General features: G+C 41.1%; 1 protein-coding gene across 1 annotated transcript in view; it reads right to left on the minus strand.

Annotated features, from left to right (window-relative positions):
- The window catches only part of ip6k1 (inositol hexakisphosphate kinase 1), a 72,244-nt gene that overhangs the window by 32,540 nt on the left and 16,006 nt on the right, over positions 1–23,698 (minus strand). The window contains exon 2 of the mRNA XM_060835786.1: positions 9,577–9,963. Within this exon, the coding sequence (XP_060691769.1) occupies positions 9,577–9,799 (223 nt within the window). The 5' untranslated portion in view covers positions 9,800–9,963. The remainder of the gene's footprint in view (positions 1–9,576; positions 9,964–23,698) is intronic.

The following is a 23,698-nucleotide window of genomic DNA, read 5'->3' on the forward strand; positions in this document are numbered from 1 at the left end:
GTGTACACTAGGCTCAAAATTATTCTGCATTTAAAAGGTTTAAATTATGAGGGCAAGTTGTATTCCCTTGAACACAGGAGATTAAGTGTGTCATACAATTAATGCGCTCAAGATGATTAAAAGATTTCATAATGTAGATGGAGATGGAGATAAACTTTTGTTCTGGGTTGCCCATGAGAGAGAGAGAGAGAGAGAGAGAGAGAGAGAGAGAGAGAGAGAGAGAGAGAGAGTGAGAGTGAGAGAGAGAGTGTGAGAGAGAGAGAGAGAGAGAGAGAGAGAGAGAGAGAGAGAGAGAGAGAGAGAGAGAGAAGACAAAACCTAAAGATTACAGCTAAGCCATTCAAGGACAATGTCAGAAGTTTACTTCTTTCTACAAAGTACGTTAGAAGTCTGCAATTCTCTCCAAGGAGAGGTTTAATACTTCAATTGAAAACTTCAGAATCGATAGATCTTTTCTACAGGTCGGCACTTTTAAAGCCCCAATTTTAGAAGATGGGATCAGTTCAGTTGTGAAGCTTCAGTTCTTGTTGAATAATGCTTTTAGCCTGCAGCATAAATGAACGCTCAGATGGCAACAAACAGCAATAAACAAAGCAATAATGCAATTAGCACTGTACCACACCCCCTAGTGTTCGAGGTGCTGCAGGCATCTTCTCCCATTCCAAGAAACAGAACCAAAATAGAACTTCTTTCACAGACAACACAGTTTCTGCTATCACAGAACATACCACGAGATTAAAAGGGGGCATTCTCTCTATCTCCCACTCAAAATGTACTAAGGTATGATACAATTAACATTGGAGCCAAGTCTGAAATGCAGAGACAAAAGCAAAGCCAAAATGAGTTGCTAGGGGAAGTGCTGGAGGCTGGTACAATTACATTTAAAAAGGCATCTGGATGGGTAAATGAATTAGAGGGATATGGCAAATGGGGCTAAATTAGCTTAGGATATCTGGTTGGCATGGACGGTTTGGACTGAAGGGTCTGTTTTCATGCTGTACATCTCTATGACTATGATAAAATATGCACTGAGTTTGCATTACTGCAAACAAATCATTGGTTTGATTTGATTTATTATCATACATACTGAGATAGTGAAAAGTATCATTTTGCTGCTAACCAGACAAATCACATTTTAATAAATACATCAGGGTAGTAGAACAGAATGCAGAATATAGTGTTACAGGTGCAGACAAAGATCAACTCCAATCCATTCATAACAGTGGGGAAGAAGCGGTTGGTATGCATTTTCAAACTTTTATATCTTCTGTCTGAATGAAGAGGGTGGAAGAGAGTATAACTGGGTTGGGAGGGGAGTTTGATTACTTTGGTTGCTTTCTTGAGGCAGTGTACACAGAGCTAATGGATGGAAGGCTGGTTTACATGATGGATTGGGCTGCATTCACAACTCTAATTTCTTGCAAGCTTACACAGAGCAGTTGGCATACTAAGCTATGACGTATACGGACAGGATGCTTTTTATGGTGCATCTATACATGGTCACTGGTGATGAGATTAATTACAGCTATTGGCATAGGAATGTAGTTTTTTTTGTTTTCATTGAGTTTTAATCCGTAAACGCCTAGACAAGAGAAAGATTTGATGGCCTAGCTATCGCATATACATTGTGTGTCACCCACAGTCCCAGTTAAGCAATACCTTCAATGTAATGAACCCTAACAAATATTTTCCTTCTAGTATAATATAAAAACAGGCATTTGGCCCAACTATTCTGCACTGGTGATTACAAACCAAATAAGTACTCTCCCATTCTTTGCACCTCTACCCAGCCTTTCATCATTTCTTTCTGTTTACTTTTTCCCTTCGAGGGCAACATAGATGAGCCAAATCATTACTATGTTCAGGATGGCACATGCTGATATTTTTCACTGAGATTCAACACATCATGCCTAATAATACATTCCCGTCCATAGCTTGGGGTTGCTGAGCCCAATTATGTTTTCCTAGCTTCTAGAGCAACTGAAAATGCTGAGCTGAGCCCTGCAACCCTGCCAGGTGTCTGTGCTCCTCCAACTCTAGATCCACTTGCAGATACGTGATTTTTATTGCTCTGTGATTGATGGATTTGGCTGTCACAATGCTAAACACTCAAATTCTCTCCTTAAACCCTTTCAATGTTCTCTCTCTCCTTCTTTAAGTCACTTCTTAAATCATGCCTCTGACAACTTTCAGTCAACTGTCAACATCCCAATCTGACAGACTCATTTGCCAGTATTTGGCCCATACCCCTCTAAACCCTTTCTATTCATGCACCCATCAGATGCCTTTTAAAATGTTGCAATTTTACCCACCACTGCTACTTCTCTGGCAGCTCGTTCCATCCTCTCCGTGAAAAAGTTACTCCTCAGGTCCTTTTTAAATTTTTCCCCTTTCAACTTAAAAATATGCCCTTTAGTTTCACCCACTCTAGGAAAAGGACCTTTGCTATTCACCCTATCGATGCTGCTCGTGATTTTATAAAGCTCTATTAAGTCACCTCTCAGCCTCTAAGTCCATGTACATCGATCCCTGAAAGTTGCCACCCAGGTTGATCGTGCTGTTAAGGAGGCATACGGTGTTAGGTTTTATTGGTAGAGGGACTGAGTTCTAGAGCTGTAATGTCATGTTGCAACTATACAAAACGCTTGTGTATAGTCTGGTTGCCTCATGTGGAAGCTTTGGAAAAGGTGCAGAGGAGACTTACCAGGATGTTGCCTGTTCTGGAGAGAAGGTGGGTCGGTTCTCATTGGAAAGAAGAAGTCTAAGAGGGGATTTGGTAGCGACATACAAGATGATCAGAGGATTAGATAGGGCAGACAGTGAAAGTCTTTTTCCAAGGATGATGAGGGGGCAGAATTATAAATTGAGAGGTGACAGATTTAAGACATATGTCAGAGGCAGGTTCTTTACTCAGAGAATGGTAAGGGTGTGGAATGCCCTGCCTGTCAACGTAGTTACTCAGCCAAATTAGGGAGATTTAAACAATCCTTGGATAAGCATATGGAGGGGGGTAGGTAGTGTAGGGGGATGAGCTTAGATTAGTTCACAGATTGGCGCAACATCGAGGGCTAAAGGGCCTGTTCTGCATTGTATTGTGTATTCTACGATGCTCCAGGGAAACAAGTCCCAACCTATTCAGGCTCTCCCTCCAGTCCCGGCAACATCCTTGCAAATCCTTTCTGTGTCCTTTCAAGTTTAAAAACATCCTTCCTACAGAAGTGGTCTCACCAATGTCCTAGAAGGCTGGACATGCTGTCCCGACCCATACACTCAATGCTCTGACCAATGAAGGCAGGTACGCCAAATGCCTTCTTCACCACCCTGTCTACCTGCGACTCCTCTTTCAAGAAACTATGCAGCTGCATTCGTAGGTCTCTTTGTTCAGCAACACACCCCAGGGTGTGGATGCAGTTAGAAACTCTCCTGAACTATGAAGCGAGATTAAATGTGGGTGTATCAAGCATGAGCCTGACAGCACACTAATCATACAAAATCTTTTAGGGAGAACTACCAGGTTATCTCACTTCAAAAGGATGCAACCCATTATTCCAGATTAACTTGATCTCTCAGATACTCAATGCTTTTAAAATGGTGAAAGTGAGGTCTCCAGATGCTGGAGATTTGAGTCAAGATCAGAGTGGCGCTGGAAATGCACAGCAGGTCAGGCAGCATCTAAGGAGTAGGAAAACTGGCATTTCAGGCAGGAGCCCTTCATCAGGAATTCCTGATGAAAGGCTCCTGTCCAAAACGCTGACTTTCCTGCTCCTCGGATGCTGCCTGACCTGTTGTGCATTTCCAGCGCCACTTTAATCTCGATTCCAACGCTTTTAAAATGTCAGCTATCCTGGACACTTTCTATCTGAGGAATAATTTCAAAATGGCCTGCGCACGCCTTTTCAAAGAAATAAATAACCAAATTAGGTTCTGATTAGAGTTTGCAACATCTGGCTTACAAAGTGTTTCAGTCTTCCTAGTTGCATTATCTCACTGCGGGTCAATTTATACTAGATCGATCATGACGTCATTACAGGTTAGAACAGAGTTAAACACAACATTTACAATCACTTCCCAAAAAGTCCTTTGGTGATCCTGAATGTGCAAGTTACAGGTTAAGGTAATAAGTGGCAACTTTAGAAGACTGACAATATTTGGGAGTGCCAGTTGGAGCAATCAGATGTCAGGCCAGGAGACCCTAAACATCAATTTATACTGTGCATATTTAGAGCCTTAAAAGTAATGAACCATCCCAACACACTTCATAGGAACACAAGAACCAGGATGATGTCGGCATAATTTAGCAGACAATAGTAAGACCCAAACATGTCTTAAGTGGTCTATCCAGTTCTGGCAATAAATGCCTAAACCAGTTATCCACAATAACTTTTAAATACTATATCTCTTGGACAGCAGTGAATAGAGGTGAGGGCTGTAGCAGGTGAATGGCTGGGGTGAGAGACAGACTGTTGGTTTTGTTCAGAACTAAGTCACTGAAAACACAGCAACAATCTTGACCCATGTATTGATCCAGGGTGATAACTGGCCTGGATATTAGGTCTGAACTCCTGTTCATCAAATGAACTGCATCAATGAATCTCGAACACAAATCTTATTAATTGTAGAGTATTGACATAATGCTTTATCCAAAATATGTCACCTCAGTGTACAGCATTCATTCAGTGCTGAAGTGTCGGCCTAGATTATATGCTCCAGTCACAGAGTCAGAGATGCACAACATGGAAACAGACCCTTCGGTCCAACCCGTCCATGCTGACCAGATATCCCAAACCAATCTAGTCCCACCTGCACATATCCCTCCAAACCCTTCCTATTCATATACCCATCCTCTTAAATGTTGCAATTGTACCAGCCTCCACCACATCCTCTGGCAGCTCATTCCATACACGTACCACCCTCTATGTGAAAAAGTTGCCCCTTAGGTCTCTTTTACATCTTTCCCCTCTCACCCTAAACCTATGCCCTCTCCTTCTGGACTCCCCAATCCCAGGGAAAAGACTTTATCTATTTATCCTATCCATGCCCTTCATAATTTTGTAAACCTCTATAAGGTCACCCCTCAGCCTCCGACGCTCTAGGGAAAACAGCCCCAGCCTGTTCAGCCTCTCCCTGCAGCTCAGATCCTCCAACCCTGGCAACATCCTTGTAAAATCTTTTCTGAACCCTTTCAAGTTTCACAAATCTTTCCGATAGGAAGGAGACCAGAATTGCATGCAATATACCAACAGTGGCCTGACCGATGTTGGGACATGACGTCCCAACTCCTATACTCTGACTAATAAAGGAAAGCATACCAAAAGCCTTCTTCACTATCCTATCTACCTGCGACTCCACTTTCAAGGAGCAATGAACCTGCACTCCAAGGTCTCTTTGTTCAGCAACACTCCCTAGGACCTTACCATGAAGTCCTGCTAAGATTTGCTTTCCCAAAATGCAGCACCTTGCATTTATCTGAATTAAACTTCATCTGCTGCTTCTCAGCCCATTGGCCCATCTGGTCCAGATCCTGTTGTAATCTGAGGTAACCCTCTTAGCTGTCCACTACACCTCCAATTTTGGAGTCATCTGCAAACTTATTAACTGTCCTTGAGGGATTGGAGATTTTATTTCCCAAGTCAAGATTCCTTTTCATTAGGGCGCATTTATATGAGAGTCCAAACAGGAGTTCTGTTTATAGCCTCTTCTTAGCCAGAAATCACTTGTGCTTCCACGACTGTGGGATATTGCTTGAGAAAGGGTTACCTAATACTTCATCTAACTGCTCAGGTAAACCAAAGTTAACCTGACTGGGAATCGACTATTCAAGCATCCGTAGGCCAAGTCTGGCTCCACCAGATCCTTGGCTTGTCTGTCATCATATGGCAAAATAGTTGGCCTCTACTCAAACACAGACAACAGCAGTGTATTCAGATTCAGCTGACCTCAGCTCATTTGGAATGGTGGGCACAGTTCCTTATCTTAGAGGCTTTGGGACATTCGCACTCCCCTTCATCAAGGCATAGTCTGGGGGTGCTCAATAAGATGGTATGGATTAATTCTGACATGCAACCCAAAGAACGAACTTTCACTAGTATCATGTGCAGCTCATGAGATCTTTGCAAACATTGAAAATGGCTGAAATGGTACTGATGTACATTAATAGGTTGTGAAGAGTCACAAGTCTACTGCCCCAAATAATGGCCTAAGGACCATGAACTCTGCTACTTTGGCCCACAAAACTGAAAGTTTTTATAGTTTCAATGATTACTCCATGGTTTCTGCTGTTTTGAATTTCATGGACTTTAAAATTAGGGATGGGACAAAGGGTCTAGGGGAATCTGTACTTGGAGCTCCTCCAATTCTGGCGAACTCAGCTTTGCTGGGCACTAAGATCAGTTTGTATCGCCAGCACAATATAGATAGATTGACGTTAACAGGATTTGAAATTTGGGGGAATGCCATGACATACATCAAACAGAACTAGAGGGCATAGGTTTAGGGTGAAAGGGGAAAGAGAGACCTAAAGGACAATGTTTTCATGCAGAGGGTGGGACAGGTATGGAATGAGCTGCCAGAGGATCTGGTGGAGGCTGGTACAATTGCAACATTCAAGAGGCATTTGGATGGGTCTATGAATAGGAAGGGTTTGGAGGGATACGGGCTGGGTGCTGGCAGGTGGGACTAGATTGTAGGTTAGGAGGAATTTTATCACTCAGAAGGTGGTGAATTTGCAATTTTCTAGTTCAGAAGGCTGAGGAGGCTATTATTAAATATATTCAAAGATATTGATAAATTTAAAAGATATCAATGGAAATGGGTACGGTGTGGAAAAGTAGTGTTGAAAAGTAGGAGATCAGTAATATTCACATTGAATGTTTCTATGTTCAATTAACCTCCAACACACTGCTTTTAAAGGACTGGAAGGTCTGTCATTATACTAACATCACAGGCTTGCAGATCTACACACGCACCAGCAAACAAAGGCAGTGCCACAAATAGCAATGACGAGTAATTGCTGTGTAATGTATTCTAAGCATTCTTTAGTCAAAGCATGCCCACTTTTCTAATTTGGGATGCACTACTGATATTACATTGCAGAATGGTATTTGCAGCTTTGTGTAGAGCATTCTGGCATGGCTATCCTAACTCACATTGTGTTTTACAGTTTCTGTCACCTAATGTCTCAAATAATCAAGAAATCAAGCTTGCTGAATGCTGCTATGAATAAATCAGCTGATCAGTCTCAATAGCAGGTGAACTTGTCCTTAATGCCCAGAAATTATGCAGGATTGAATCTTTTTCTTTTAAAAAGTGCATCTGAGATTTAGACTGTGTAGTACTAGATCACACAAACAAAAATCGGCGTGTTAACATAATTAATTTCTGCAAGGGTTGACAAGACAAAGACTAGAACTAGACTCAAAGTGTGGAAAATCAAGAGTCATTCTTGATTCTAACCATCCTCCCCACCTGCACATATGTGTGTGACAAAGCTAACTGGGGATAGCATGAGGCTCAGCTCTGATGTGCCAATACTCAAAAGTTCTGACTACTTATCATGGTCCTGACATGAATAAAGGGCATTTTGGTTTAGCTAGACAAAATCATAGTTCAACCTAGACTCAATATCAGATAAGGAATCTGACAACACAGAAACTGTGGTAGGTCAAGAGAGGTAGTAGTGAACACGTAGAACTTAGCACTGTCTACGTGCTTGCGGAACTGACCCCTATGTTTCCAAGCAGTGACATGGAGGTAAGGAAGAAGAAAAAGCCATAAGGAGGATTCCAAGGTTAGGAAGAACAGGGTAGGAGAACCCATTACTGAAAAGCAAACCGAACATGCTTGTCCAGAGTAGGAAGGTTCTCTCAGTATTGTAAGCAGATTTTCAGTAGGAACTAGTTGGTAGCCTGTTGTTCTGTAATTTTTTGAGTTTTTAAATTTATGACCAACCCGTACCCATTTCTTTGAAAAAAGATTTATGACATTAGAATCAAGTTATATTAAGTACTGGCATGATTCCCAATGTGAAGGTTCTTAAACACACTCAGCCTGATACCCACTAATAGGGGTTAAAGGAGTTGATATTTTACTTTCAAGACTCAAAAGAAGAAATACAGACATGAATTTGATAATTCTTTGGGATCCAATTCTTTATGTTAATTTAGGTTCAATTAGCCGTGTTTTAAATTTGGGCATATTCTCATGACATTGAGGATATTTTGGCAAAACATATATATTGTCCAAGTTTTTACATTCAAGAACTTTGGAGGAAAAAGGGAAATTAGATGTTTGACAATCATCTCTAAGAGTGGTCCAGATGGCAATTTTGAACATAAGGAGCTCAGTAAATATCAAAGAGGCTCAGTGTCCGTCAGAAAATGACTTGTTTTATACTGATTTTGCTGATCACAGCTGGGGCCAACAATGAAGCACAAAACTCTTAGTGCAGCAGGACTGGACAGGGAGAAGAGCAACACTCAGTCAGTTCTTGACCACCAAAACCACCACAAAGGGTAGAGCCTTTGTGCAAAAAAACTGGTGAATCATAGAATCCCTACAGTGTGGAAACTGTTCCTTCAGCCCAACAAGTCCACACTGACCCTCCGAAGACCATCCCACTAAACCCATTCCCCATTACTTTACATATATCTCTGACTAATGCATCTAACCTACACATCCCTGAACACTATGAGCAATTTAGCACTGCCAATTCATCTGATCTGTGCATCTTTAGACTGTGGGAGAAAACCAGAGCTCCCAGAGGAAACCCACTTGGACATCGGGAGAATGTGCAAATTCCACACATACAGTTGCCCAAGGCTGGAATCAAACTTGTGTCCCTGGCACTGTGAGGCAGCAGTGCTAACCACAGAGCCACCATGCGGTGAGCAGAGGATAAGGCTGCATCGGGCAGGATGCCCAAACCTTGGCTCTGGAACAACTTGGAACTCCAGTATTTCAATCCAGTTTGTACTTCAATTTCATATCTGCTGGTCAATTGGTTTGAAGCTGATCAATTTACAGGTTTGGAAGAGTGGTTGCTTCATTGGTGGATAAATCCCGAATAAGAACACCAAGAGCTACTGTTACCAGCAACTTAGAAATTAACAAAAAGGCACAAAATCAAAAGTTTGGAGATCCTTATCACAATACATTTAGTATTAATATAGACAATTGAATATAACTGGAACTGAGAGTTTGGTGAATATAATATTTGTATACTGAAAATCTGAAGTTTGACTTAAAGGGCTGAAGTACTATTTTGAAACATGATTCTTGTCCACCTCTGCAATGCTCAGACTAATTTATCACCTCTACAACCATGATTTAGTGACGTGACTTAAATGCAGGATCTATTTAAAGTAGAAACATGCAGAGTTCAGCAGATTCAGTAAACAGTCAACTGTTCCTATTTCAAACAGATAATGAATACCTTCACTCAATCTGAACTATCCCAAATCAAGCAAAGAAAATGTTTTCTTGGATGTGCATTTAAATTTCCTGCACTGATGTTAAACAAGAATCTGATAAAGTTAGTTCTACAGTACCAATCTAACTGCATGACATGAAACGTCTCACCTTTATACTCTGGAGTAAATTCTTTCATTTCTGGTGGAAGCGACTCATAGAATCGCTGCTCCCGGCTGATGAGTGGTTTACAAACTGTGTGATCATCATAGCGCATCATGCTGGTGTGTCCGCCAACTTGGTGAATGAAAGGCTCCAAGAGTACTCCTTTGCTTCTCTCTGGAACTGTGTTGTTACCATATTTCCCCACTTCCATGGTGTCCAAAAGGCACATCGCGTTACTGGGCCGCAGCTCAGAGGAGACATGGAGCACAGCACATAGGCCTGGCTTCACTGGGAGGTGATATTTATGGACCAGAGGACAAGCCGCCCAAGGACCAATGAGCGTCAGGGAAGAACAGCTCAAAACTTTCTAACAGCAGTGGTCAATGCTTATTTCTGAAAGAGAAAAGGGAGAAAGGAAAAACAGTTTAAAATCCAGCGATCCCTGGCATCTCATCACAGGCATTAGCTTCCAACCTCTGGGATGGAGGCTGATCAACAACTTTCTTTTTGTTAAATTAACAAATTAACAAAAGTCCTTTCTGTAAGGAGTCAGTGTAAGATGTTACTGGACAATCCTTATCCAATTCCAAGTGGGCACAAAAGTAATGAGTCTGTCATTCATTGAGAGACCACAGGATAGCCTCACCTGCAGCAGTTAGGATGTTCTTCTCAGTTGGAGTAGAAGTATGCATAAAAGTAAGAATATGTGGTCCAGGTAAACCTTACTAAAAGGTGTTAGGGAGGCTACATCTGGAGTACAACTAGCAGTTCTGGTCCCCTTAATTCAAGTCGACATCATTTCATTGGAGGCAGTTCAGGGAATACTCACTAGGATTATTCCTGGTATGAAGGAATTGCCTTATGAACAAAGACTAAACATGTTCAGACTCTTACGCATTGGAATGAGAGGTGACTTCATTGAAACATATAGGATTCTTAAGGGGCTTGACAGGGTAAATACTGAGAGACTGTTTCCACTGGGAGAGCCTAGGACTGGTGGCTTAAAATCAGAATAAAGGGGAGCCAATTTAAGACTGAGAGGAGGAGAAATTGTTCCTTTCAGAGGTTTGAAGGAACTCCTTGCCACAGAGATCTATGGGGGCTATGGCTATCCTACGGCTGAGATAGATAAGATTCTTGAACAGTAGGGGAATCAAAGGTTATGGGGCAAATACAAGAAAGAGGATGTTTGGGGTGTTGGATCAGCCACGATTCTATTGAATGGCAAAGCAGACCAACAGGCTGAATCACCTATTCCTCTTTCTATTCCCTATGGTCTTGTGTTGGTTCGCAGACTCCAACAAGTTTGACTCAGCATTCTTACAATTATGCAATGCTGAAACTCAGTCCCTACAGTGAAATGTGGCTTTTCCACAATATATCTTGCCTTCATGAAAAGAAGATTCTCACATGCATGCGCGCGCACACACACACACACACACACACACACACACACACACACACACACAAGCAACAAAGCAAACCAGGTCAAAAGATGCCAACTAGGACAAGTAGCAGTAACACAAAGAAAAGTGACATGGACAACAGTATCAGTCAAATCAGGATCAACTTCAATTACAGAATGATTGCTGTATTATAAATGTTAGCTGAGAAGCCATTCGATTAAACCAAACAGAAGTGCATTTCAAAGCAAATTTGGAGTACATTCCAGAATAATCAACTTCTTTTTTTGCTGCAGATATGGAAACAAATGTTCTTTTGACAGTAACCATGTATTGGCAGGAACTGGAATATCAAAGATCCATAAATGACTAGCAGGCAACTGTGACTGGTGAACTAAGTGATGATGCAAGATACTTATAAAAGTAGCACTACAAATACAACAGGTCTACAGTTTGTACAGACAACAGCAGTCTATTTTTAAAAATGACTGACAAGTCTCCTGTGGAAAGTGAGATGATACCCTTCTAAAATAATGGAGTGCTACAATATTTCATATGGAAAATTATCTTGCTAAAGAGGAACTGTAATAAGAAGTCAAATTATTTAAATTGTTGAGCTGTTGGATTTCACACAATTCAGTGTATGATGTTGTTAATCCAAATCTTGAAGGAACTGTAACTTCCCCCAATTGACATTCAGACATGAAAACTGGTGGTTTCAGCACCTACAACTAATTACCAGAATTCCATTGCTCTCATTCTTTCAGATACAGTTAAGAAAAACTCTACTCCCAAAGCACTATCGGGACTGCTCACCTTCGTCCCACCCCTACCTGACCTGCTGAAATTTTAAGAATCTTGTTCAGATTCATACCCAAAAACCTAAATACTCTATTTAGTGACAGCCCTCCTCTTCTCCAGCAGCTCTCACTCCCACCCCAGTTATACACGTTCCATGAGCTTCGACTAGTTCAAATCACTGTACTTGTATCACAACTTGCAGTTTTTCTTATGCTAATCAAAAAGTAACAGTTTTATACAAAAAAATTTCATAAAATTATAGCTATTGTTTGTATTATAGAAAGTGAATATCCTCCACACACTCCACTACATGCGAAAGAATGGTTCCAGGTCACTAAGGCGCTTGTCTGTTCAACATGGTCAGAATTTATCAATAACGTGGTGGAAATTCACATTAACTCACATTTAGTCAGCTTGAATTATAAAACTGATTCCTTGTTAAAACTGCTGGTGGCAGGAAACAGCAAACTGCAAACAAAATCAATAGATCCTGCTATTGCTTTAGGAAATCAGGGAGAATAGGGTCAGACTCATTGATGCTGGCCTCCGGGTGCTCCGGTTTCCTCCCACAGTCCAAAGATGTGCAGGTCAGGTGAATTGGCCACGCTAAATTGCCCGCAGTGTTAGGTAAGGGATAAATGTAGGGGTATGGGTGGGTTGCGCTTTGGCGGGTCGGTGTGGAATTGTTGGGCCGATGAGCCTGTTTCCACACTGTAAGTAATCTAACCTAATCTAAAAAACCGTGGTGTGCAGGAGGACAATAAGTGCATACAGAAGAAAACTTGACAAAGTCGCTAAACACTAGAAAACAACTATATTTAAACAAAGTTGACGTGCAAATTTTTAAAGAGAGCTTTATGTTAGTTAACCACACTCTACAAAACCATTGATCACTAGCTCCACATTTTTATACAATTCACACCCAATTAACATATCCATCACCTACTTCCCCATTCCATTAAGTTTCAGGTATTCCTTCCAATATTATGTGATAACAAAGGTATCTTTAAAAAAAACTTATCCAAACTAAAAACAGACAAGTGGTCAACAGAGAATACAAGGAAACGCATGGTTACATCAAGTGAAAACTGCCAGTTCTCGAGGCAGCTCTCTAATGACAGAGTGTGTTCAACTGGATGGTCATCACACCTCAGGCAAGGAACAACAATCAGAAAGCAGGACCTTCAAGGTGATCTTAGTCGGTACGGGAATTGAACCTGTGCTACTGGCATCACACCATGTCATAAACTATATATCAAGGACAAAATGGAGAATACACACAGTCAGTTGTTATGTTTCCTTTAGCTGGGATTAACATTATGGAAAAACCTTTGTCTATATGAATAGAGTCATAGAGAGACATAGCACGGAAACAGACCCTTTGGTCCAACTCATCCATGTTGACCAGATACTTTGGCAGTGCAACAACTTTGATGCCTAAGCAGATTGGTAAAGCATTCCAACAACTCCATTGGTCAATTAACTCAGTCCAGAATTCTTATTGGAGACACTGTTATAGGCTGAGATATATAGTGACACCAGAAGTTAGGCCCCCATAAACACGTGTTTGTCAGAATTTCTTTTACCTTGAGTCAAAATATTACAGATTTAAGTTTTGAACTTTTCTGAAATTATCAGAATAGCAGCATTCTGAAAATTATTACTGGTCCAATGCAGAATAGTTGGGCAGCACAGCAGTTTAGTGGTTAGCACTGCTGCCTCACAGCATCAGGGACCTGGGTTCAATTCCAGCCTCGGGCAATGTCTGTGTGGAGTTTGGACATTCTCCCCGTGTCTGCGCGAGTTTCTTTCAGGTGCTCCAATTTCCTCCCACAATCCAAAGATGTGCAGGTTGGATGAATTGGCCGTACTAAACTGCCCATAATGTTTGGTATGTGTAGGTTAGGTGCATTAGTCAGGGGTAAAAAAAAGGATAACAGGGTAGGGGAATGGGTCTGGGTGGTTTACTCTTCAGAGGGTTGGTGTGGACTTGTTGGGCCGAAGGGGATGTTCTCACACTGTAGGGATTCCATGAGTGAAGGGAAAACATTAAAAAATTTGAATTTAAGCTCCTTTCAAACGCTCAGAAACAAAACCAGTAAGTAATAATGACAGAAAACAAAATCAATGCTGTCACTGGGTTTTCAGTGCATGGTCAGTCACACTGTGCTCAGTAGCCTATGCACTATGCACCCACACAGCTGTTCACTAAACTGCTCCTGAGAAATTCCTGGGTAACTTTTGCCCACTTCACCATCATCTTCTCCAGGGCGATGAGAAAAAGGGAAACAAATCTGAAAGGACTATTTCTGTACTGTACATCTCTATGACTCTACAAATGCAGATGTTCCAAATGACACCCACATCCCGGAAATTATAAAAAAACAAATTTGAGAGATTTCAAACCTAACTTGTCAGCAGCTGTGTCATGATCAGCTAATGATGAACCCCTGGTGGGGGAGGGAGGGGGAGAGAGTGAGGCCTTGTGAGATGTGGTTTCAAAATGACATGTTTCAATCATGATATTTCAGATCCGAATCGACAAATTTATAGTCCCAGACATGAAGCAGGCAGCTTCAGTACAGGGCCTAGATTGACCCACTAATTAACTAACTGGGATCGTTCTCATTCTGGAGTAGAGTGGTGCTGGAAAAGCGCAGCAGTTCAGGCAGCATCCGAGGAGCAGGAAAATCGACGTTTCGGGCAAAAGCCCTTCATCAGGATGAAGGGCTTTTGCCCGAAACGTCGATTTTCCTGCTCCTTGGATGCTGCCTGAACTGCTGTGCTTTTCCAGCACCACTCTACTCCAGAATCTAGTTTCCAGCATCTGCAGTCATTGTTTTTACCTGGGATTATTCTCATTCAGTTTCAGAACATGAAACCCCAATATTTTGGTTTTGGGTGGTCTTAGATAGTATGAAGCTTACCAGTATTCTGAATTGGTTAGTGATGTTAAAATCTATGTATGACTGATCAGAGCTCTCACTCTGCACATCTATACAGAAGCTCTCTGGATTTCTTAATGTTAATCAGTGGATGCAGATTTCTCAGCAGCTTCAATCAAGACTCAAACATTCCAAAGAATTTCTAAATGCCAAAGCATCTGGTGCACAGAAAGCAAAATTCAGGTTTTTAGTAAAATGAATGCCCTTGCATGACTAACATATACTGGTTTAAGCCCGGTTCCTCTTACATTATGCTGGCACTCATACTAACAGCATGCAGTGGAAGCAAGAAACAGCATATGGACTGGTGGTTTAATATATAAAAAAAAACTTGCTTGCATTGCATTGGAGAGTTCCTACATGTACCTTTGATACAAACACTACAGTCAATTGGAGAGAAAATGTGTATTGCTGGGGCCTTCATATGCATGAGACTGCTTTAACTTTTGCCTTCAGCCTGATCTCTTCAATGTCAGGATCACTCTAGCAGGTACCTGAAAGCCTGTGACCAGACAAACTTTGTAAAATCCACTTTGTAAGTAGCAGTTACATGGACAGAACTCCTATCACAAGTGCCTGCTCTTTTCCCTCATCCCTGCAATGTATCAATTCCCATTTGGAGGCCACCATCTCATCAAATAGTGTGCTTGAAATCCTAATCACTCGGACTGCAATAAAATTCTCTTCCATGTCACCCCGGTCCCTCTTCCACCCAATTCTGTCACCTTAGATTTGGACCCTCTGGCTTTAAACCCTTTAAGTTACTAGTAACATTATAGACTCTTTCGGACTCTTATAACCTCTGTTCTATTTATAAAGTCCAGGGTCTTATAAATTTGATAAACTCCTTTGTTAACATGTCCTGCTATCTTCAAAGATTTGAGCACCACCACTCAGGTCACTGTTGTTGTCCTTCCTTAAGAATTGCAACATTTAATTTGTATTGTCTCTTCTCATTCTTTCCTAAATGTATCACCTTTTCTTTGCCCACACTGAATTCGACCTGTCATATGTTTTGTCCATTCCACCTAGCCTTTGTCCTATGACCTTTTGCCTTTCATCATTTTTCCTTCATTCTCACTTTAGAATGTTCTCATTTACCCTTGTTCTGATAATTTCTATAATCTTTCACTCCTCCTCAGCCATTTTTCAAGTTCATTTCAAATGACTTTTATTTTATTAAATGCAGAATTACTTCATTCTGTTTTTAGCTACGTCTGAAATCTTTTTCCAGAGACTTTGGGCACCTTCTCAGGATACACTAGGAGCACAACCTCTCTCTCCACATTGCAAACCAGGTCACATCTAATTGTAATCTGGCTCAGTGATTAGCACTGCTGCCTCACAGTACCAGGATCTGGGTTCGATTCCAGCCTTGGACAACTGTCTATTTGCACATTCTCACAGTCTGTGCTGGCCTCCTCTGTGTGCTCCAGTTTTTCCCACAATCCAAAGATGTGCAGTTTAGGTGAACTGGCTGTGCTCAATTGCCCATAGTGGTCAGGGATGTGTAGATTAGATGCATTAGTCAGGGGGACTGGGTCTGGGTGGATTACTCTTCGGAGGGTCAGTGTGGACTTGTTGGGACGAAGGGCTTGTTTCCACCCCGTATCGATTCTATGATAACCATGGCTACCTTGGTGGTAATGGATGAGCCCATTCACGTTGCTTTTCATTGTCCTGAGTAGTTTACAGTCAAGTACAAAAGAATTAATATCAAATCCAGCTTTTGGCTCATTCAGAGGCTCAGTATTAATGCTCCGGCTAAGCTGGATTTTCCATTCAAAGGAGGCAAAATATAACAAACCGCTGCAATTACAGGATCACTTTCAAGCTCACAGAGACAACCAGCCTGATCCTTTAAGCCAAGGGGAAACAGGAAACCACTCCAATGAAATAAAACCAAGGGCAAATTACAACACTTGTAACTCCATATTCAAACTGAACATCTCACAACTGCGTGTAGAACTGGCACAGAGACTATTTTGTCAATGAGATCCATTCCCCGAAACCCTCTAAAATTGGGGTATGGAACTAAAGCAACAGTATAAGTTACCAACAATACATTGCTGAGTTTGGCTTATTGCAAATTGGTGGAAAGGGGTCTCTTAATTAGTCTCACACAGTACCAGGATGCAAGAAAGAAAATAAATCAGCTAATGTAATTGGCTGACAGGCTAATCTGGGATGCCCAATTCAGCTAAATAGCAGACAGCATTCATGCGCATCAGGATCTATTGATATGAGATATGTAAAAACTGTGCTTAATTACCTATGCTTTGGTTTATACAAGAATGAATAATAGGAGAGTTTTACAGTAGGGTGGAGTACATTATAATGATGCTGTCAGATGATGCCTTTAGACCTATTCTGTTGGACAGTCAAGCTTAGGAGGTCAAATACACTTAAGAAACTGCATCGGATTTTCAATAACGAGGCAACTACCAGAGTCTGACAATGAAACAATTTCAATAACAACACTGTTATAAAAGGAAATTCACCAAAGATCCTCAGACAGCACCTTCCAAACCCACTACCAATTCCATCTAAAGGAGAAGGGCAGCAGATATATGGGAACACCACCACCTTCAACTTCCACTCCAAGCCATTCTACCATCCTGACTTGGAAATATATCACCATTCCTTCATTGTCACTGGGTCAAATAACATGGAATGCCCTCCCTAAAGGCATTGTGGGTCAACCAACAGCAGGTGACCACAGCAGTTCAAGACGACAGCTCACCCACACCTTCTCAAGGGCAACGAGGAGAGGCAATAAATGCTGGCCAGCCAATGACGACCACAAAATGAGTAATGAAAAAGAAAATTACGTGTTTGAGGTCATTCTATGGAGTGCTCATTACTTGTAGGATCATTTGTAATATCCCAGTCAAGTGCATTTTTTCTCAATATTGTCATGTAACACATTCAGGGAATTTCAGTTCAATACCGGTGGAAAAACTGCTCAACTGCAGAAATTATAAATGATAGACACAATATCCAGCTCATGCAAAATTTCACATGAATCTTAAGGTCAAATTCAGTAATGAGAGGGGCACCTCACACAAATAATGGAAAAAAATGGAGAGACTGATCAACAGATTTACCCAGATCTGCAAACACAAGAAGAGTAAAGACAAGATGTCAGGTGTAAAACCTCCAGTTGTTAATATTTATTCATGGGATATGGGCATATCTAGCAAGGCCAGCATTTATTGCCTATCCCTAAGTGTTGGGCTGTTGTTTGTGAGCGGCTTTCTTGAACTACTGCAGTCTGTGTGCTATAGAGACAGCCACAGTGCTGTTCAGATGGACATGTCAGCATGTTGACCAATAACAGTGATGAATAGTGTTACATTTTCAGATCAGGATGTGCATGATTTGGACAGGAACTTTTAGAATGAGGTATTAGCTTGTCTATTTTCTCTGCAAAAGAAATTGTCCCAGTATTATGAAAAACCAATTTGTCTCCACCTCTGCTCTGAAGTCAAATATTCTCAATGGACTGTAAAAGCAAAAACTGAGCTTTATGGGCTGTCAAGCTAGATCACACACTGATCTGATTTGTTCAGCTTTACCATCAGTTGGAATCATAATATATTTTATACTAGTTACATCATGTTTGGAATATCTGTAAGCATGCCCATCTCCCTGCTATAAAAATAATGAAAGTATTGTTTTGAATTGCACACAAATCCAGAAACAGTCTTGTCACTGAGATTTCAGTAGAATATTGGTAAATGCTATAGAGCTTTATTCTGTAACTTCTTGAACAGTTGAGATTAGGAAAAGTACAAATAGAATTCTTCTCTTGCCTATTGCAGAGCTTATATTGAGCCATATAATGCATGTCAATCAAAACACTACAAATGCTGTTTTTTTCTCCTTATTGGTACCAGTCTGTTTAATAAGCCTGGTCATAAGTATTAAACCATGTGCAGCAATAGTTTAACTCTTTCAAGCTGGAATAAAAACTCCCACATCTAGGATTTAGATCTACCTCCCAATCAAACATAACATGGTCAGATAAGGTTCTAAATATCAAATATGCATTCTCTCATGGAAATATCAATTAATCATGCTGTAAACTTACACCGAATGAGGGCTCTTGTGGCACTGTGGTCGAGTTCTTAACTCTGAGCTAGAAGACCTGGGTTCAAGTCCCAGCTGCTCCTGGGTGTGTAATAACATCTTTAAACAGGTCGATTAGAAAATATTGGTGCAGAGAGTGATAGGTTAGGATTCCTGTATATCCAATTTCTATTGCAGGAAGGCTTTATTTGCAATGCTCTGCCAATAATCATAGAAATTGGAGAGAAGGTGCAAGGACTATCCAACACTTACAACTTGGCCATTGACACAAGAGTTGCGGGCCACCAATACAATGCAGGGTTCTTGCTTTAAAAGCTGGAAATGAAACTGCTGAGAGAGACAAGAATGATCAAAACCACGAACATCAACATCTGAATCAATACATAAACCATGCTTAATTTCAATTGCTCAGGTCTGGTCTTTTATCAGTTAAAAGTTACATAAGGTGGCCTTTTTGCCTGCTCCCCTTAATTATACACACTCATCTCAGAGTGTCTCCACCGTAATATTATGAATTATAAATAACCCGTGTGTCAAATATCAAGTTAGAGGTATTGGATTCTCCTACCTTGACAGTTCCATAACAGCTATCAATGTTGTACACTGGATCATATTTGTTGATAATTCACATTGACTGACTGACAATCTAATGTTCAAATAACAGACCTACAATGTACAAGAAGCCCACAGTCCACACTGTAAACAAAGACTGGGTACATATAGACAAATCAGAAGCTGAGCATCTCTCAGCTTGCAAAAGTACTGAAGACCTGTGCTTCAGAAATCATAGCACCCAGAACAGCTACAACGCTGGTATCTGCCTGACAATGTGGAAAATTACCTAGATATATCCTGTACACAAAAAGCAGGACAAATCCAACCTGGCTGATTACTGCCTCATCAGTTTACTCTTGATCATCAGGAAAATGCATGAAAAACATCAACAATAGTACTATCAAGCACCAGGGCCACTCAGCTCCAGACCACATTACAGCCTTCATTCAGAAATGGTCAAAAGAGCTGAATTCAAGAGTTGAGGTGAGGTGAGGTGAGGTGAGAAAGACAGCCTTGCATTAACAATGTATTTGACGGAAAGTCGAATCAAGGAGTATGAGAGAATCTGGAATCAATGGGAATGGATTCTTCCATTCCAACTCTTCAACGGTTGCCATCATACCTGGCACATGGGAAGATGGTTGTGGTTATGGGAGGTCAGTCATCCCAACTCCAGGTCATCTCTGCAGCAGTTCCTCAGGGTAGTGTTCTAGGCCCAAACATCTTCACCTGCTTCATCAATGATCTTTCTTCTATCATAAGATCAGAAGTGGGGATTTTTGCTGATGATTGCACCATGTTCAGCACCTTTGGAACTCCTCAGAGTCCACATCCAAATGCAACAATACACAGACAAACTACAGGCATGGGCTGAAAAGTGGCAAGTAATATTCGAGCCACACAGATGCTGGGCAATGACCATCTCCAATAAGACATAACCGAACCATCGCCATTAGACATTCAATGATGTTACCATTACTGTATCTTCCATTAACAATATCATGGGGGTTACTGTTGTACAGAAACTCAACTAGACTCACCATATAAATGGAGTGGCTGCAAAAGCAAGTTAGCGGCTTGGAATGTTGCAGTGAGCAACTCAATTCCTGATTCTCCAGAGCTTGTCCACTCCCTACAAGGTACAAGTTAGGAGTGTGATGGAACATCCCCACTTGCTTGTACAAGTGGAGCGCCAACAGCACTTGAGAAGCTTAACTCCTATCAAGACAAAACAGCTCACTTGATTGGCACCTCATCCACAAACATCCATTCCTTCCACCACTGATACTTAGTAGGAGCAGTATCTACAAGATGCAAAGCAGAAAGTTAGCAAAGATCCTAGACAGCACCTTTCCAAATACACAACCAGTGGAACACCACAAGCGAGCTCCCTTTCAAGGGGAGGTGATGGCCTCGTGGCATTATTGCTGGTCTGTAAATCCAGAGAACCGAGTAATGTTCTGGGGACCTGGACTCTAATCTCACCGTGGCAAATGGTGGAATTTGAAGATAATAAAAATTTGGAATTAAAACAAATCTGATAACCATGAAAACAAGGTCAATTGGCAGAAAAACTCATATGTTCACTATGAGTGAACTCAAGGTTCACTAATATCCTTTAGGGAATGAAACTACCATCCTTACAGAAATGTGGTTGACTATTAACTGCCCTGTCAATTCCAGCTGAGCAATAATTGCCAGCATAACCAATGATTCCTTTACCCCATGAACGAGTTTTTTTAGAAAGCTGTTCACCAGCCTGAGCTGGAAATATGTCACCACTTTCTCATTGTGACGGTGCCAAAATTGTAGAATTCCCTCCCAAAAGTATTGCGGGTGTACCTACAGCAAATGGACTGCAGCGGTTCAAGGCAGCAGCTCACCACAACCTTTTCAAGGACAACCAGGGCCAGACAATGAATGCTAGCCCAGCCAGCAATGCCAATGCCCTATGAGATTTTTTTTCCATGTCAATGATGTTTCATCAGTCATTTAATCAATATGGGCCTTTCCACTCTTGGATTATCATTAGAGAAATCCCTGAGCTCTGCCACATTAGGGCAAAGCATTGATAGTGACAGGGCAATGCATTGCAAGGTATGATCAGAGTAGCTCATCAGATGGAGATCAGGATGAGCTAAAAAACAAATGATGAGAGATTGGGAGATCTAAAGATTTTAATCTGACTCAAGAAACAGCAGCTCAAGCAAGAAAGAGAACATACTTATTGAATGCGATTGAAATAAGACTAGCTGCTTTAGGAAATTAAGACTAGCAAGGAAGCAGCAATATTTAATTAAAACATTTGCTTTGCAGTAGAGACCTTCAACACTGCTTAGACTCATTAGAAAAACACCCAAAGAGATCCCAACACATCATTTCTAGCAAGGCTAGTTGAACCATGTTTCAAGCTCAACCGATTAACTTAAATTGACCAATAGTGCTGCTACCAGCACACAAGATTTCTTCCACATTTAAAATAGATCTGTAAATTACCCTGAAAATGCAAAATGCCTCAAAATGTGAATTACAGGTTAAGCAAGCCATTTTCTGCTGCTGCTACTATGCAATAGCTACACAAGTATTATTTTCCATTAACAGGATGCTGTTGTCAATCCAGAAAGACGTTGTTGAGAGTGTGTTGGTGGAAAAGCACTACAGGTCAGGCTGCATCTGGGGCACAGGAGAGTCGATGTTTTGAGAAAAAGCCTTTCATCAGAAATGAGGCTGCTGCTCCTCAGATGCTGCCTGACCTGCTGCGCTTCTCCAGCACCACACTCTCGACTCTAATCTCCAGCATCTGCAGTCCTCACTTTCACCCAGAAACCTGTTATGCCTATCATATAAATGCCATATTCTCTATGCATTTCAGTGCTGGTGCAATCCAAGGTATGCAGTCTGTATATTATGGCAATTAAATCAAATGCATGATCCTTTCACTGCTTTAATTGGCAGAGTACAGATTACACTCAACAAGCCTGTACTCACAAAACCCAAGACCCAATGTCTATTATTAAATATGATTATGAGATTGTTCTGTAAGAGTTACCCAACCTTGAGTGTGTTGGTTCTATACTAATTACCAATTTTCAAAGGAAACACCAATTTATACAACAGGAGAAAAAAAAGGATACTGGCTGTTTGGTGAGTAGATTGTAATTGGTTGAGGCATTGCCATAGAGAATGCACCAGGATCAGCAGTGTCCTGACCTTTTGTTTAATTGAAAAAGGCCTGGACATGTTACTTTTGCTTTCAAAGGACATGTCACTTTGAATGAATGTATGTGACTAATTTAAAATAATCAGCCAAGATTGTAACGTGGCTCAGTTTGAATTCCTAAAAGCTATACCTATTCACATGCAGGGACCTTCCGGACAAAGGTTGTTTCCTGTTTCAGTATTTCCTGTCTTCTCTGAATCATGCAGGGGCTTGGGGAGCCAATAGTTTCCCAATGTCTTCTTCATTGCAATGCCTCAGTCAACATGCAAACCAATTAGCATGCTTTTGTCCTCTAATATGATCATTTGGAAGTTGTCATTCATGCAATTGTCATGATGAGTGCAAAATGAAATACCTCGGCAGCATCTCATTTTTCAGCAAAATTCAAAACATGAGACAGAAACAGTCAGTCAATGGTCTGACAAAATCTTAGATTGAGAGATTTTAGAGGAACAGCAGGCTCTTGGTGTAATTATTCACGATCCTTGAAGTTGGCAGAGAATGTAAATAGGATACTTAAGGAGGCATATGGAACACTTTCATCAGTCATGGCATAATGTGTATGAGCGAGGAGGTAACATCAGAGTTAAACAGAGCTTTGGTCAGGCCACAACTGGAGTACTGTGTGCAGTTCTGGTCACCGTACAAGAGGTGGTACAGAGGAGGTTCACCAGGATATTGCCTAGGATAGAGATAATGAGCTGTAAGGAGAGACTAGAAAGGCTTGGATTGCTTTCTCTAGAACAGAGAAGATAGGAGGCAACATGATTAAGATCATAAGGGGTACAGTTAGGGTGAATACAAAGCAGCTGTTCACCTTGGTTGAGGGATCAATGACAAAGAGGGGATAGTTTTAAGGTAAGGGGCAGGAGATTAATAAGGGATTTGGGAAAAAAAACCTTTCCATTCAGCAGGTGGTGGAATCTGGAATGCCTGCCGAGGAAGATAGTGGAACCCTTACTACCTTTATAAGATATGTGGTTGAGTATTTCAAATATCATAACTTTCAAGGATATGGGACAAGTGCAGGAAATTGGGAATGGCACACATTTAGTGGTAGTTATGTTGGTGTAGACCCAATGTGTCAAAGGACTTTTTCTGCATGTATGCAT

This window comes from Hemiscyllium ocellatum, chromosome 14 (genome assembly GCF_020745735.1).
Source record: "Hemiscyllium ocellatum isolate sHemOce1 chromosome 14, sHemOce1.pat.X.cur, whole genome shotgun sequence".
In the NCBI taxonomy this organism is placed as follows: Eukaryota; Metazoa; Chordata; class Chondrichthyes; order Orectolobiformes; family Hemiscylliidae; genus Hemiscyllium; species Hemiscyllium ocellatum.